Here is a 16,962-nt window from a genome sequence, read left to right as displayed (position 1 = left end):
AAAGCTTTCCCCATTGCCTGGGGGGTGAGGGGGGCGGCTCCTCTCCCCCCACTCCCTCCGTCCCTGCCTCTCTCCTCAGCCCCAAAGCTCCGTCCGCGCGACTCACTTCCAAGGCGGTGGCTGCTCCATCCCGCTCCGGCTCTGGAAGCGACCGAAGATCAGGCTGCGTCGCTCGCTCGCTCGCCGGACTGCTTCGGCGCCATTCTGGCTACCTTCGTCCATCCGCGCCCGGGAGATGCGGAAGCAGTCCGGTGGACGAGTGACCGAAGATCTCGCTGCCTCGCTCGCTCGCTCGCCGGACTGCTTCGGCGCCATTCTGGCTACCTTCATCCATCCGCGCCCGGGAGACGCAGAGGGAGAAATGTTGTCGGCGCCTCCAGATGACGAACCAGTCGCTTGCTTTCGTCATCGGGAGGCCGATAACATTTCTGCCTCCACGTCTCCCGGGCGCGGATGGACGAAGGTAGCCAGAATGGCGCCGAAGCAGTCCGGCGAGCGAGCGAGGCAGCGAGATCTTCGGTCACTCGTCCACCGGACTGCTTCCGCATCTCCCGGGCGCGGATGGACGAAGGTAGCCAGAATGGCGCCGAAGCAGTCCGGCGAGCGAGCGAGCGAGGCAGCGAGATCTTCGGTCACTCGTCCACCGGACTGCCTCGGCGCCATTCTGGCTACCTTCGTCCATCCGCGCCCGGGAGATGCGGAAGCAGTCCGGTGGACGAGTGACCGAAGATCTCGCTGCCTCGCTCGCTCGCTCGCCGGACTGCTTCGGCGCCATTCTGGCTACCTTCGTCCATCCGCGCCCGGGAGATGCGGAAGCAGTCCGGTGGACGAGTGACCGAAGATCTCGCTGCCTCACTCGCTCGCTCGCCGGACTGCTTCGGCGCCATTCTGGCTACCTTCGTCCATCCGCGCCCGGGAGATGCGGAAGCAGTCCGGTGGATGAGTGACCGAAGATCTCGCTGCCTCGCTCGCTCGCCGGACTGCTTCGGCGCCATTCTGGCTACCTTCGTCCATCCGCGCCCGGGAGACGCGGAGGCAGAAATGTTGTCGGCCTCCCGATGACGAAAGCAAGCGACTGGTTCGTCATCCGGAGGCGCCGACAACATTTCTCCCTCCGCGTCTCCCGGGCGCGGCCGGACGGATGTATATAATATTATATATATAGTATATAATATTATATACTATTATTCCATGAAGAGAGGTGAGGCCCTGCCTCCCTTGCCTCTACTGACCGCACGTCACTGATAGAATTCTCTCTATGAAAACTATGCCAATTGAAGAATTCTGGGATTTGAAATAACATCAGTCTGGATGATTCTGGCAAAAGCTGTTCTGTAGAGTTAGCTTTGTACGAACATTACACTGCTTCATTTGGATTCTTGTCTCTTTTTGAAGTAATTATAATATGATCACAATATAATTCTGACAGTCTGATATAGGCACATGCATCTTTCCCCTAAACATGTAGGTCTTCTCTAGACTTAAGATCATATCCAGTGAAGACAATGGATAAGTCTTTGAACTGATATAAGCCCGCTGATTTCTATGAGTCTGTTATTAACAAATCTATTCAATCCATTGCTCCTTTCATAACTTGCAGTTAAATCAATATGTTTTTGTTTGGCTTGTTTAAAACCTTTAAACAAGCCAATTTAAATCTTTAAACAGAGCTGTGGTGGCGCAATGGTTAGAATGCAGTATTGCAGGCTAATTCTGCCAATTGCCAGCAGTTTGATCCTGACTGGCTCAGACTTCTATCTTTCCAAGATCGGTAAAATGAGGGCCCAGATTGTTGTGGTCAATATGCTGACTCTGTAAACTGCTTAGAGAGGGCTGTAAAGCACTATGAAGTAATATATGTCTTAAGTGATATTGCTATTTAACTACAGTTATCCAGTTCACTAAAGGTTTGCTCTGTTTCATTAGAGTTGGTTATTGTACATAACAAATTGATCATATACATAAATGAATATAGGTAATCCTCGACCGCAATTGAGCCCAAACTTTCTGTTGTTAAATTAAACACTTAACATTTGTTAAGTGAGTTTTGCCCCATTTTACAACTTCTCTTGCCACAGTTGTTAAGTGAACCATTGCATTTGTTAAGTTAGTAACATGGCTGTTATGTGAATTTGTATTTCCCATTGACTTTGTTCCTCAGCAATTTGCAAAAGCTGATCATGTGATCTCAGGACACTGCAACCATTATAAATACGAACCAGTTGCCAAGCATCTGGATTTTGATCATGTAACCATGGGGATGCTGCAACGGTCATAAAGTGTGAAAAATGGTCATAAGTTCCTTTTTTCAGTGCCGTTGTAACTTTGAACAGTCAATAAATGAACTGTTGTAAGTCGAGGACTATCTGTATATGATTTGTAAAGTAATACCATTTGTATAGCTTTTAAGAAGTAGCTTTGAAGACAAGCTTTGTAGACATACTTTGAAGGGACACAAGATAAATCTAGATTTGGTAAGAGCATAGAATAACAAGTTGCTGATTCCATCAGAACTCTAGAGGGGAAAAATAGGGATTCTAAATGTAAAATTAAATCAATGCCTCTTTCACAGATATGTATGCTGTAGGTCTGTATAATGCCTAAGTTCTTTTCTGTTTTGGGTTACTAGCTAGTGTTTGTGTGTGTTTTTCTTTTGCTGTTTTAGGCACTTTGTTTAATAGTTCTGCCATTCATCCCAGCGTCAAACCTTTTTTTCCCTGTTGGCTTCGTAGTAGCAGAACGAGTGTTATATGTTCCCAGCATGGGATTCTGCATGCTAGTTGCCCATGGGTGGAAAAAGCTGTCAAGTAACAGGTAGGTTAAAAAGTATTGTTTGGGGAAAAGGAGTGAGGGTGGGGGCATGAATGGGAACTAAAGGTGAAATAGCTTGCATGGAATAGTTGTCTGAGTGGCTTAATATCTTTACTTGCTTTTACCATCTTTTCCACATCATAATCATCAAAATGTAGGAACTTCATTTTGGGGAAAGGGAGGAAAATATATCTCAAAAACCATTACATTTTTTTAAATTTGTCATTATTGTTTTAACAATTAAATAAACTAATTAGATAAAATAAAACAACTAAACCAATTAGAATTGAAATTTTCCCGAGTATTCATGATCTTAAACGGAACACTCTACAGTACTATTTTACGGTAAATGTTTCTTGAAAACAGTGATTTGCAAGACTTTTCAAATGGTTTGCCTCTTATTTTATGTTTCATCAATTCAGTCATGGTATCAGCCCCTTTATGTAATGCTGTAAATATTTTAAAATAACCTGTGGGCATCTTTTAACTTGAGAGTAAGTGAAAAGGATTTTCTAAATTTCCTTGCATTATTTTCTCTTTTCTGTAGTTCCTGTTATTACTATCTCTGCTTGTTTCGAAGTTTCATAGCACCTGAGAAAGAAATTAAGGGTTTTTAGAAATGGTTTGCTTTTGCTTCTTCTTTAAAAATGTAGATCCCTTCTTTTCTAATCAGTTTTACTGTTTTTTTAGTTGTTATCAAATTATTTAATTTGCAGTTATGACACTCTGCTCTTTTAACATGTTTTCTTGTTAACACATAAGCTCTATCAACTCAGATGTGTTTCTAAAATAAAATATTGACTCTCCCCTCAGTTTCCTGTATAACATAAACCATAGTTGTAGCTGGGCCAATTGTTGTTATATTAAACATCAAAACTAAATTCACAGACAGGGCTTAAAGTAGAGTCTCGATTCTCCTTTGGAGGGGAAGTGACTTTCAGTTGTTTGACTTTTTTTGTCAAAGAAACAAATATTTTATTTTGCATTGCTTTCCTCTTAAGAATGAGAATAAATATTGTTGCATACAATAAAATAATTTAGGTTGCTTTCATGGTTTTGTTCTCCATTACCTTTTATGCCATCATAGTAGCAAACCAGAAATGAATGTTGAAACTATAATTGTTTTCAGATAGATAGACAGATAGATGGTTTTGTTCTCCATTACCTTTTATGCCATCATAGTAGCAAACCAGAAATGAATGTTGAAACTATAATTGCTTTCAGATAGATGATAGATAGATAGATAGATAGATGATAGATAGATAGATAGATAGATAGACAGACAGACAGACAGACAGACAGACAGACAGACAATTCCCCAGTTTTGAATGACCCCATATAGGCATTTCTTCATTTTGGCAATGAAGTCTAGATTCCAATTATTCCAAATAATCCCATTTTGTAAAGTAGCAATATTTAGTTACTCGTGGGATTCAACAAGCTCCTAGAGCAGTGATGGCGAACCTTTTTTTGGCTCGCGTGCCATAAGTGGGGGGAGCGCAGGGGGGTTGTGCATTGCATTATGGGTACGGTACGCCCGCACACGACCCCCCTGCGCTCCCCCCCACTTATGGCACGTGAGCCAAAAAAGGTTCGCCATCGCTGCTCTAGGAGCTTGTTGAATCCCATGAGTAACTAAATATTGCTATTTTACACACACTACATGCACCCCCCCATTTTTTGCATGCTTTTTTCGGCCTCTCCAGGCTCCAGAGGCTTTATAGGAGCCTGGGGAGGGCGAAAACAGCCTCCCCCACCCACCCGGAAGCCCTTTGAAGGCTTCAGGGACCTTCAGGACGCTTCCCTGAAGCCTCCGGAACAGTCAAAATGACCCTCCGAGCAAACCGGAAGTGACTTCTGGTTTGCTGAGAAGGTCGTTTTGAGCACTCTGAAGGCTTCAGGGACCTTCTGGATGCTTCCCTGAAGCCTCCAGATCAGTCAAAACGAACCTCCGAGCAAACCGGAAGTCCGTTCCCAAACTTCTGGTTTGCCCATAGGACTGATTTTGTGCACTCCGGAGGCTTCAGGGAAGCTCATGAAGCCTCCGGAGGGCCTCCAGGTGGGGGGAGAGTCTTTTCACCCTCCCCAGGCTCCTATAAAGCCTCTGGAGCCTGGGGAGGGCGAAAAATGGCTTTTAAAAAGGGTGAACTCAGCTTTCCAGCGCGCGCATGCGCCCTGGCCAGCTGACGGCAGCGCCTCGTGTGCCCTGACAAATGGCTCCGCATGCCACCTGTGGCACGTGTGCCATAGGTTCGCCATCACTGTCCTAGAGGTTCAAACATGCTAAGAAGAGCTCAATGGATTGAATGACAAATATGGTCAGTTGCTATACTGATAACAGAAGCAACTTCTATCTAAATATGCTTCATTATCTCTTTGTATCTTATTACTGTTTGTTTATAATAAAGTGCTAAATGCAAAATGTCATTGCATTTAACAAAACTGCCTTAGCACTTTTTCTCCTGTCAGCATCTGTTCTGCTTCCTGAAGCAGCTGATTGTGAGAATATGATTAATGTTAAATTGGATCCAGAATTGTAAACTGAGTTGCTATGAGTTAAATGCCCTTATTGGGGGAAATATGCTGTTAGCCTGGGAAATCAAGAATTACATTAACCACATCTTTCTTCATTTTTACTTACTAGTACCCTGAGAAAGCTATCATGGATTTGTTTGTCTTTGGTTTTGTTCCTTCATGCTTTAAAAACATTGCAGAGGAACTGGGATTGGGAATCGGAATATACATTATTTATGTCTGCTTTAAAGGTATAGTATTATTATTCTAAACTCTTATTTCTGATAATAATGCATTCTTGAAGAATTTATGTCAGAAAAAAGTACTCCTGGATTGACAGCCTCTGATACCTTAGTTTTCAGAGCTTTCCCCTCCTCTCTAGAAAGGATACTGGGAATTGATCAATGTAGTTTGTCCTTGGTTAACAACTGCTTCATTCACCAAACATTGAATTTACAACAGTGCTGAAAAGGTAGATTTAAAACCCTGTCCCTGAATCTATTACTGTCACAGTGCTTCTGTGGTCATGTGAGGACTATTTGGTCACCTTGCAACCAACATGCATTTCTGACAGCTGCATCCCACATCCTGTGGTCATTTTTATGACCTTCTTCTTTGACTTCCGACAAGTAAATTCAGTGGGGGAACCTGGAAAAAGCCAGTCATGGTCATGACATCATGCTTAATGACTTCAGATTATCTACTAAACAACCACAACCAAACTGATATAAGTTGGGTGCTGTCATTTAATAACCAGATTGTTTAACAACAAAATTATCAGTCCTAGTTGTGGTCATTAAGTGAGGACTGTCTGTACATGAAAAGTCAGGGTTACTCTACTATTGAAATAGAAATCCTAAGACATGTCTAGCTAAAACAGTGCATATAATACTGAGAAATTTCTGTTGCCTGGTCATTTCGTTAACCAATTTCGTTGTATTTAAGTACAATGACAATAAAGATTATACTTATGCTTATTTTTAGTGTGCTAGAAGTGAGACATTATTTAATGTGCCACTAGTATCAACGTACTGAAAATCACATTTACTTTTTGTCCTGTTTCCTCCCACAATTTTTCTTACTGTATCCACTGTCATACCATTTCAATATTTTACAGCCGTCTCCAACAAATCACATGTCTCAGGAGATGCAAACTGTAACTGCCAGAATTCTCAGTATGACCAGGACAGGTAGAGAATTCTGAGAGTTGACATTCATGCACCTGGAAGGCACCAAAGCTGGGGGAATCTGTCTTGAGCAATTAGGCAATTTACTATCATCTATCATAAGTCTTTTGTATTTTAGATTTTAAATAAATGAGTTCAGCTCCAAATGTCCCTAACATTACTGGTGTGCTCATAAAGCTTTTATACATTCCTTTAGCCCATGCATAGGCAAGGTCTTTATACACACTCTCTTAAACATTCCACATCAATAGATTATGCTTTCACAAATGAATTATTCAATTTGCAGAGCACTTGTTTGTTTCTGATATGTCATGTACATGTTTTCTGTGATCAGGTAAATAAGAACAATGCCAAACTCTGGAATAATGTGGGTCATGCTTTAGAAAATGAAAAGAACTTTGAAAGAGCATTGAGATTCTTCATACAGGCCACCCAAGTGCAGCCAGGTGAGTTGTAAAAGAGAGCTAGCATAAAAGGCAATAATATGAGAACTCTCTTGGCATAATATTTTCCCCATGACAGGAAAGTCTTTGCCTAGCATTAGTTGGCATAATCAGCTACTGCATCTTGGACCAGAAAGTTTTAATGGCTCATGTCTTTATCCCCATGCATTTTACTATTGCAGTGCTCCCTCTGAGGTTCTGCCTTTGAAGACAACTCTGTAATCAACACAGATATAGGAGGTTTACAGGATATCTTTACAGGATAATTATTTTATGTTTCATACACTAGGCTGCATTGGGGATCACTTTAACCATGTGTTCTGTCCTATCTGTAAGACCATTGGGAGAGGGGTTTTTTCTTCTTCTTGCCATTGCAAGAGGTGAAAGAACCATGGTCCAGAAGGACAAGCAATCTCCTTGGTTGCTCCAGCATTGTAGAACTTGCTGCCTGCAGAGATAAAGTTGTTCCCAACCTTGACACTCCAGAAAGTCCTGAAAATTCCTCTTTTTAAGCAGGAATTTGTTCTGAGATAATATGAGGGTTGGCTCTTCTTAGGAAGGTTATTTTGGTCTGAAAATATTGAATTTTACCATGAAATGTTAGTTTATGTTTTTCAACTACTCAGGGTGATTTATTGGAGTAATACATAAATTGTGTAAGTGAAATAAACGTTAGTGTGAAATCTTAAAAATGTATATAATTTTATAATTTATATAAGTATGGAAAGTTTTCTGGTGTCCTGATTCCTTAAATGCAATGTTTAAAAAAAACTGTTTAAAGAAATTTCCTGCTTCATTTAGCTATTGTTAAGTTGCATATTAATCTTCCATGGCTGAATTTCCTAAAGGAAAGCTCTGTAATTCAGGGACAGAGCACATGTTTTACGTGCAAAAAGTTCCATGCTCAGTCCTTAACAATGCTTTACAGAAAAGACCTCTGCATGAGATTCTAGGAACATTGTATTTATCAAAGTAGCCTGTGCTTGGGAGGCAATGTACATCCCTCCAATTTATGCCAGATTGTAATCCCTCGTCATTGCCATACTGGCCTAGCCTGACAGAATCCAGAGGTAGTTTAAAAGCATCCTTTCCCCGCCTCTGAATTAAACAGCCAAGTGGCCTAAGCAAAGATAGAGCAATCATATATTTTTTTAAATGGGTACAATATGTGTGTGTTCTGCACTTGGAACATTGCAAAATGCTTGTGGTTTTGAATTAATTGTCAAATGAATTTCTTGGGACTAGTTGAACAAAATCATACAACATATGTCATACCAGTCACGCTTTAGATAGAAAAAAGGGGAGGCAGGGAGGATTCAATGTTTATTTGATTTCTAGTTTAAAATTGTTGTGACTGAGGCTGGAATTTTAGAGGGAAAGAAAGTACTGAAGGTCTTCTTTATCTTGCAATTTTGAAGATGATATTGGCGCCCATATGAATGTAGGAAGAACGTACAAAAATTTAAACAGAACCAGAGAAGCAGAAGAATCCTATTTAGTTGCAAAATCATTGATGCCACAGGTAAGTGGAGTACCCTGCTTATTTGAGAAGTTTCATTAATGTGTTTTTTAGCAAAAGGTCCTGGGACTCAGGGAGTCTTCTTTTTTACTTTGCTGGAAATTTTAGCAATCAGTCTAGTTCAGCCTTTTTCTTGTCTGTATTTTCGTAATAATTATAATATTTAATATTTTAAAAAAATTAAAAATATGGTAGGTTATTAATTGTCTGCAGTTGTATCTCAGCCTGCTTCTGTATTATAACAGTGTATTCTCAATTCAAATAAAAGTTGTACTTAGTTTAAAGTAATTACAATTTAGGCCTTTCATTTTAAAGCTACAGTCTTTGACACTGTTACAACTTTCATTGTGTTATAGTTCTGATAAAATTGTGGTTAATGCTCCTCCAAGCCTAATATAATTTCTTCTGCTGTCAGATTATTCCAGGTAAAAAATATGCTGCGCGTGTCGCTCCTAACCATCTGAATGTTTACATAAACCTTGCAAACCTGATTCGGACAAATGAGTCTCGTCTTGAAGAAGCAGACCAATTGTATCGTCAAGCCATTAGCATGAGGCCAGATTTCAAACAGGCCTACATTAGCAGGTACTTTATAATCTTATATTCATAATGAAATGCCAAATGTGAGTAGGCAGCTCTACTGTCTGAAACAACTGCTGTTTTAATAGCAAGATAATGGAGTGAATGGAAATCACATAATTTAAATTTGATTCTCAACAGGGGTGAACTACTTCTAAAGATGAATAAACCTCTGCAAGCTAAAGAAGCTTACCTAAGGGCTCTTGAATTGGATCGAAGCAATGCAGACCTATGGTACAACTTGGCAATTGTTTACATTGAACTGAAAGATCCCTCTGAAGCTCTGAAAAACTTCAATCAGGCATTAGAACTGAATCCTAGTCACAAATTGGCCTTGTTCAATTCTGCACTATTGATGCAAGAATCTGGTATGTATACCTAGAACTTTAAAGCAACATTTTAAAAGTTGTATTATGTTTTATTATTGTTTATTAACATGCTCTATGGGGAAGAAATAAAAGGGGGGGGAACACCAGGAAAAAATGCACGCCAAACTCCAAAAACAAAACAACATGATTGATATAACAAATTTTGTTATTAACATGATTAATAACAAAATTTTGAACCAAAGTTAGTAATAATCAATGACTCTCTAGCATGATCAAATAACAAAATGACATGAAATATCACTAAATCTATGCCATAGAAAAACAGTTATTTTTTTTTATGAATAGTCAGGATTGATTTTTCAAAAAAAAAGGTAAGTTACATAATTCTAGAATACAATCCTCTCTCAGAATACAAATCATAAGCAAATTAAATATTTCCCTTTCAGGATGGATTAGCTTTGAAGAATAGATTTGCAGAACTGAGTTTCATTTTATTTACAATTTTCCCTCTTAAGTCAGATTCTAGCTTATAAGTAAAGTACTTCTTACAATTAAACAAAAGACTGTCCTTGCATTGTGAATTGTGTCTTCAGTGCTTTTTCTACAATGATTGTGATTTTTGGTGCAGTGGTTAAGGTACTGAATAGACACCTACGAGATGCAGCTTCAAGGCCACATCTTGTCATGGAAAATCACTGTCTTCCAACTCAACTTACCCTATAGGGTTGCTGTTACAGGAAAAAGTAGGAAGGAGGAAGTAGTATATATTTCACTTTGAGTTCTGGAGGAAAGGTGAGATTTAACCCTAATAGGTTTTTTTAATGTTACATTCCAACAGGGGAATGCAAACAAGATTTGAAGCAAGAAATTGTAATAATTTTAAAAGCCTTGGGATGGAATCAGTGTGGTAATTTTCCTGGGCCCCATCCAATTATTTTTTCAATATTTGAAAGGATCAGTTGTTCTTTTCCATTCAAATCAATGAAATTAATCAATTGAAATCCCAAAAATTATATAGGCATTCCAAATCCTTTACCTCAGTTGGGCAAAAAAATTACTGTAATGATGTTGGGAGAAAAAAGTGGGTATGTAATATGCTTCCCGTGGAACTTTCAGACTATAATATCAAATTGCAAAATTATAGTATCATGAATCTAAATCTACAAGCATAAGTAATAAAGACTGTTGATATTGTCCTATTTATACAGCCTTGGATAGTCCATATTAATATTCATTTGTTGCTTTAGGTGAGGCCAGCCTTAGGCCTGAAGCTAAAAAGAGACTTCTAAGTTATATAAAAGAAGAATCGCAAGATGCTAATGGTTATTTTAACTTAGGCATGCTTGCAATGGATGATAAAAAAGATGATGAAGCTGAGATGTGGATGAAAAAAGCCATAAAACTACTTCCAGGCTTCCGCAGTGCTTTGTTCAACTTGGCCTTGCTTTACTCTCAGACTGCAAAAGAGCTGAAAGCTTTACCCGTGCTGGAGGAATTGCTGAGGTACTACCCAGATCATACCAAAGGTTTGATTTTGAAGGGAGACATTTTAATGAACCAAAAGAAAGATATTCAGGGAGCAAAACAATGTTTTGAGAAAATTCTGAGAATGGATCCAAACAATGTGCAAGGGAAACATAACCTCTGTGTGGTTTACTTTGAAGAACGAGACTTATTAAAGGCAGAAAAATGCTTAGTGGAAACACTGGCCTTAGCCCCACATGAGGAATACATTCAACGCCATTTAAGCATTGTCCGAAGTAAAATTGCTTCCCTCAGACCAGGGGAAGTAAGTGTGACTCATACAGAAAAAGTAGCATCTATGGAAGAAAAAAAAACTCTGTCTGAACACTTGAAAGAGGCAAAAAATGAGCAAAAAAACCCTCAGACTACAAACTCTAATGGCAGCAAGGAGCAGAGGAAATCCAAAAAACATGGAAATAAAAACTCTACAGACAAAGAGACAAAAAAGAAATCGACAAAGGAAATAAAAGAGATAGAGAAAAAAAGAGTTGCTGCACTGAAAAGACTGGAAGATATTGAACGTATATTAAATGGTGAATAATTACTTGGAGCACCACTATAAGGGAAACTGGCATCTATTTTGCAGATTTTACATGTGCGTTGCATGTGTTTTCAGTCAAAGTGATCACAGGGTGCTTTTGAATTTGGAAAGTATTGAAATGTTAACTAAAATTGAAGAAGCTGCAAAATAAATAGGAAAAGCGGTGACTTTTAATCAAAGATGCTTGGTTAAGGAGTTGCACATAACTGACATACAAGGACTTTTCTAGCAATGGAAGCTATGTTCTAATATTGCTGGTTAGAAGAATAGCTTATTACTCCAGAAACAAATCTCACTAAACTCCTTATTTGAAAGCAAGCACGTTAGAGCTTGGCTGCAAAATACTTGCAACCAACTATGCTCAATTCTTTCTGTTCTCAAAGAACGGTTAAAATACTGATAGATAAATATTAAAGAGAGCCTCAGGTATATTGGTCACCAGACTAATTTTACTAGAGAAATCCATTGGTCTGAGTATTTAAGCATTACAAATTAATTTTTATGACTATGATTTTACTTCACACATCAAATATTTTTTTCTATGTAAATGTATGTGGCGCATTCCCATGTTGTCATCCTGCTTTCCTGTAAGTATTAATGTTCCAGAATGCATTGGGAATTAATTAGCAAATACCACTTTTGTATGTGCATGCATGCATTTGATGTTTTTTTTAAAAAAAACTTTAATAAATCACTCTATAAGTACAGTGATTTTCTGTATCATGGGGACAAGCAGGAATAGTCATCCCCAAAAGATATCCCTATCAAAAAGCTTTTTCCTGGGTTTTTTTTGTGGTTGTTGTTATCAGCACCATCATGGGATGCTTCTAATATATGGAAAATGTAACTGTTTCTGAACTGTCATCTAGTTTTTAAGTAATCATTGCAAAACTTATGGAATCATTTCTAAGGCGGTGGATTTTTTTACCTCTTTTATGTTGAATACAACATCTCACAATATAAATCAGGTATCTTTTTAAGATCCTCACTGATTAAATTGCCTTCCTGTGATAATGCATTATAAGTAATGGCAAACCATTCAGTTTTATTTGCAATCATACTGTCTTGTTTCCCTGAAAATAAGACCTCCCCAGATAATAAGCCCAATCAGGCTTTGAGTGCATGCGAACTTCCGCCCCTCTCTTGATCAGCTGGTCTGCGGGCCGTGGGCTGAGGTTAAGGAGCCTCCTGCACCTCAAAAATAATAAGACACCTCTATAAATAAGGCCAAGCACTTATTTCAGGAGTCAAGAAAATAAGACCTGTCTTATTTGGGGGGAAATACAGTTAATTACGTTTTAATATGGAAAATGTAGACCTGTACCACATAATATCAATCACCAACTGCTTAGATGACTTCTATGGAGACTGAGGTTGAAAAGAAAGAACAGAATGCTTCAGCTCCTTGGAAAAATGGAGGATATATCTTAAATTAATGAAATCCTTTGCAACAAGAAACCATATGTTTGACATTTTAAAAATCCCAGGATCTTAAGGTACACCTGCAAAAGACTCCTGGGAAAAAAAGTTTTATCATGGTATGAGGTAGCTAAAGAACTGATCTGACATGGTATAAGACAACTTCTTATGTTCCTGCTTGGAGAAACAAAATAGGTATACAAACAAAATTAAAATAAGATATGGTGAAAAAAATGTCTCTTGGCCAAAAAGCAAAAGGAATTTCTTATAATTAGAATTGTAGGGACTGAGTCCATAACATATGGCAACTCCAAAGAAAGTCTTGAGGTAAATAAGTCTGATAGAAAATATGTGCCCTGAAGCATCTTTTCTTTAGATGCCTCAGCAAGCTACTAGCTGGAGGTGTACTTCCCCTCCCCCATCATGTTATACATGATAGATTGTCATGTGACAATCATACTTGTGACTTACACAAAGATTTCTTATTGCATTAAACCTTCATTCAGAATTTGTTTTCAGCTTGAAAGTTTCTGGTATAATTCCAAAAATGATTTTCTGTTTTTATTGAGGAAATTTGGGCATTACAATTAAATGCTTGTTTTGCTAAATTTCCTATGATTTTCATTAACAGCTTTGTTAGGATAAGATAGCTAAATCTCTTATGTGAAACTTGAACTCATCATTTTTATATCTCTGGTTATATACAATACAATACAATACAATAGTAGAGTTGGAAGGGACCTTGGAGGTCTTCTAGTCCAACCCCCTGCCTGGGCAGGAAACCCTATATCGTTTCAGACAAATAGCTATCCAACATCTTCTTAAAGACTTCCAGTGTTGGGGCATTCACAACTTCTGGAGGCAATCTGTTCCACTGATTAATTGTTCTCACTGTCAGGAAATTTCTCCTCAGTTCTAAGTTGCTTCTCTCCTTGATTAGTTTCCACCCATTGCTTCTTGTTCTACCCACAGGTGCTTTGGAGAATAGTTTGACTCCCTCTTCTTTGTGGCAACCTCTGAGATATTGGAATAATGCTATCATGTCTCCCCTAGTCCTTCTTTCTCTTAAGCTAAACATACCCAGTTCCTGCAACCGTTCTTCATATGTTTTAGTCTCCAGTCCCCTAATCATCTTTGTTGCTCTTCTCTGCACTCTTTCTAGAGTCTCCACATATATTTTTCCTCAGTTTGTCTCTGGGTTACCTAAGGGAGTATTAGTTTTTAGTTTTTTTAATCATTTTTTTTTTCAAATATGTTAACTCCATGGATGTTGAAGAAAGGTTTACATGAGCAAACTTACTGAATTCTTTATTATTTTGTCCCTTACTTCATAACATGTCTTAGCATAGGTTGTGGTTAGTGTGAACTCCAAAACAATCAGAATTGTTACTTTAAAATAAAAAAATGTGTCACAAGCTCAGGAAATCCTAGTAGTTTCTACAAGACAAAGATTTCAGTTTTTTATTAAAATATTGAATGAAAGGAGCCACACAGGCTAACCAAAATACGCTTTTGGGTTCTAGTACAGTACAAAGCACTTTTATGCACATACCTATAGGTGCTTAAAATACAAAGCGAGAACATCAGCAGTTACTCTGATGGCAAAGCATCTCACTGAGGTGAATTGTGAAATATATGCCAGTCAGATGTTGACATACATAGCACTGTCATCTTGACTGTTGTCTTGGTTTCATCCATAGACAACCTGACATTACCCATAGGCAACACTCGGAACATCGTCCAGTTTCTCTGCCTCATTGCCGCCGGTTGGCTTCATCCCATGTTATTCCACAGATTTTGTTCTGGGGGGAGGGATGTGCAGAAGAGACCATAGTGGGGAAGGAAAATCTTACTGTGCATGTGGATTGCTACCGAGTCTTGAGATAATTGTATATGTTTAAACATAAATTGAATGTCTGTGAAATAATAAACAGTGGCTTGGTATGTGCATAATTTCTGTGTGGGGATGCTGTTTTCTAGTTGACAACTTACTAGCAAAGACTATTTTTTAAAAAAAGAGTGGGAAATATAAAATAATGACATGATGAATGTATAGCAAAATTAAGCAGTACCCTCAAATAAAAAGAAATACTAGGAAATGTAGGTAAATTACCTAATGAAAGAGCTGTGTGAGGCATTGATCTATCAGAAACTTTTGTCATTATTTCATATTTGTCAGTTAACAAATTCTGTAACACGAAAGCTTCGCTATCACACTTCTCAGTTTGTTGCTAGTGAAATAATAATAGTCATCTAAGCTTTATTCAAAATGAAAGGTACATTAACAGTTGGAAAACAGCTGTATATCACAGAAATCCTGCAAAATCCTCCAAACTATCAAAACATGCAATGGCTTTCCAATATTTGTATCCTGCAAATTAGTAGCAAATTCATCTTGCAAGTTGATCTTAATAGATGACAAAATTTTAATGTCAATTTAAAGTGAACATAGATTTTAAAAAAAATTACTTCATAGATAAACCCATTTATTATAACATAAAAGGTATTTTGGATCACAGTTCATTACATTATTTCAGTTGGCAGTAAATTAATATGAAAAAATGTGTTGCTGTTGAAATGTTATGCTGGAGTTAGTACACATCCCTGTGCTTCTAGAAACACTGCAATTGAATTTTTGACTGCCATGTGTCCTAGTTGAAAGTCATTAAAGTTTTCATAGGCTTGTAAGGTCCTCTTTACCAACTCAATCTTTGGAAGTTTGAATTTTCTTTAAAGTGTGATGCCCAAAATTGGACATAAAATGTGTGATGGGATTTACCAATTTAGAATAAAATGCAGTGACTACTTACCTTGAGTCTGAAAATTTACATTTCTATGAATACATTTGCTTTTTTTTTTCTCCAGCCACTTCAAAATACTCATCAGTATGGAATCAACTGTTCAGAAGTCTTGATCACAAGATTCTCCCATAATACCTTGTATTTGATCTTTGTTTCCTAAGTATGAAAATTTTATAGCTATCTTCTAATGCAGTGGTTCTCAACCTGTGGGTCGGGACCCCTTTGGGGGTCGAACGACCCTTACACAGGGGTCGCCTAAGACCATTGGAAAACATATTTTTGATGGTCTTAGGAACCAAGACACCAATTTTATGGTTGGGGGTCACCACAACATGAGGAACTGTATTAAAGGGTCACGGTATTGGGAAGGTTGAGAACCACTGTTCTAATGTATTAACCATCCACCTTTATCACAGAATGCTCACAACATATCATAGAAGTTACTATTAAAAAAAAGATAAAATTAGTCTGGCAAGTCTTGTTCCTGATAAACGCATTTTGAATTCTAATTTAAAAGTTTTTTTCCAAAATATTTTTAAATCCACCTTTTTGCAATCTGCTGCAGAATCTTCCTATGCATTAATCTTAGATTGACCACTCTAAGTTCCCAGTATTTTAATAATAGTAATTTATAATTTATTAAATTTCAATGCCACCTGACTCCCACCAATTGTGTAAGTTTAATTGATTTAATTAGAGTTGTTAAATATTCTTTCCTGCACTTTTTTACCCACTCCCTGATAGTAAATTAATGACAGCAGTTTTGGTTTCAAAATTTATTTCAGTGACCTTGTGCTATTTAATGACTGCAATAAAGTTATTTTATTTCAGTGAAATAAATATGTGTGCAATTCTCTTGTGACAATATGGTCCTTCTTGTGTGTTAAATTCATAGTGGATAACTGTATGTGTGAATGTCCTGATTTTTATTACCCAGTTTTCTTTCTAACAGTCTTGTCTCCTTCCTGGCTTCTGTGGTTTAGTTAAATCTAAAGGAAGATATTCAAGGGAATTATTGCCATTTTTTTTCTGGGCTGGGAAGAATGATGGAGAGATCTTTAAAAAAACAATGCCAGTTCTAACATCTTCAATCTCTTCCATCAACAAGATAAACTCAATAACACCACTTAGAGAATTTTGAAAGAAATTATTAGTCACCATGAGAAAAAGGAAACACTAAGAAAAAAAAATAAGGCACTTTCCTTAGGGTTAAAACACATTTGAGACATTGCAAAAAATGGATTTTTAAATAAATTATTTTTTATTTCATTTAATTTCTAGTAACTTTTATTCCT

The 16,962-nt window shown here is 37.9% G+C and overlaps 1 protein-coding gene across 3 annotated transcripts in view; it reads left to right on the top strand.

Annotated features, from left to right (window-relative positions):
• Positions 1 to 16,498, top strand: part of TMTC3 (transmembrane O-mannosyltransferase targeting cadherins 3) — a 37,529-nt gene extending 21,031 nt beyond the window's left edge. For all 3 annotated transcript variants that reach the window (XM_081958142.1, XM_081958141.1, XM_081958143.1), the window contains exons 9-15: positions 2,666 to 2,814; positions 5,456 to 5,576; positions 6,847 to 6,958; positions 8,374 to 8,477; positions 8,890 to 9,059; positions 9,195 to 9,421; positions 10,630 to 16,498. In XM_081958142.1, the coding sequence (XP_081814268.1) occupies positions 2,666 to 2,814; positions 5,456 to 5,576; positions 6,847 to 6,958; positions 8,374 to 8,477; positions 8,890 to 9,059; positions 9,195 to 9,421; positions 10,630 to 11,447 (1,701 nt within the window). In that variant the 3' untranslated portion in view covers positions 11,448 to 16,498. The remainder of the gene's footprint in view (positions 1 to 2,665; positions 2,815 to 5,455; positions 5,577 to 6,846; positions 6,959 to 8,373; positions 8,478 to 8,889; positions 9,060 to 9,194; positions 9,422 to 10,629) is intronic.
• The last annotated feature ends 464 nt before the right edge of the window (positions 16,499 to 16,962 follow it).

The sequence above is a fragment of the Natrix helvetica genome (assembly GCF_964273705.1).
Source record: "Natrix helvetica genome assembly, chromosome: 6".
NCBI classification, from domain to species: Eukaryota; Metazoa; Chordata; class Lepidosauria; order Squamata; family Natricidae; genus Natrix; species Natrix helvetica.
Note: the sequence above shows the minus strand (reverse complement) of the source record. Positions and strands in the feature narration are given on the sequence as shown.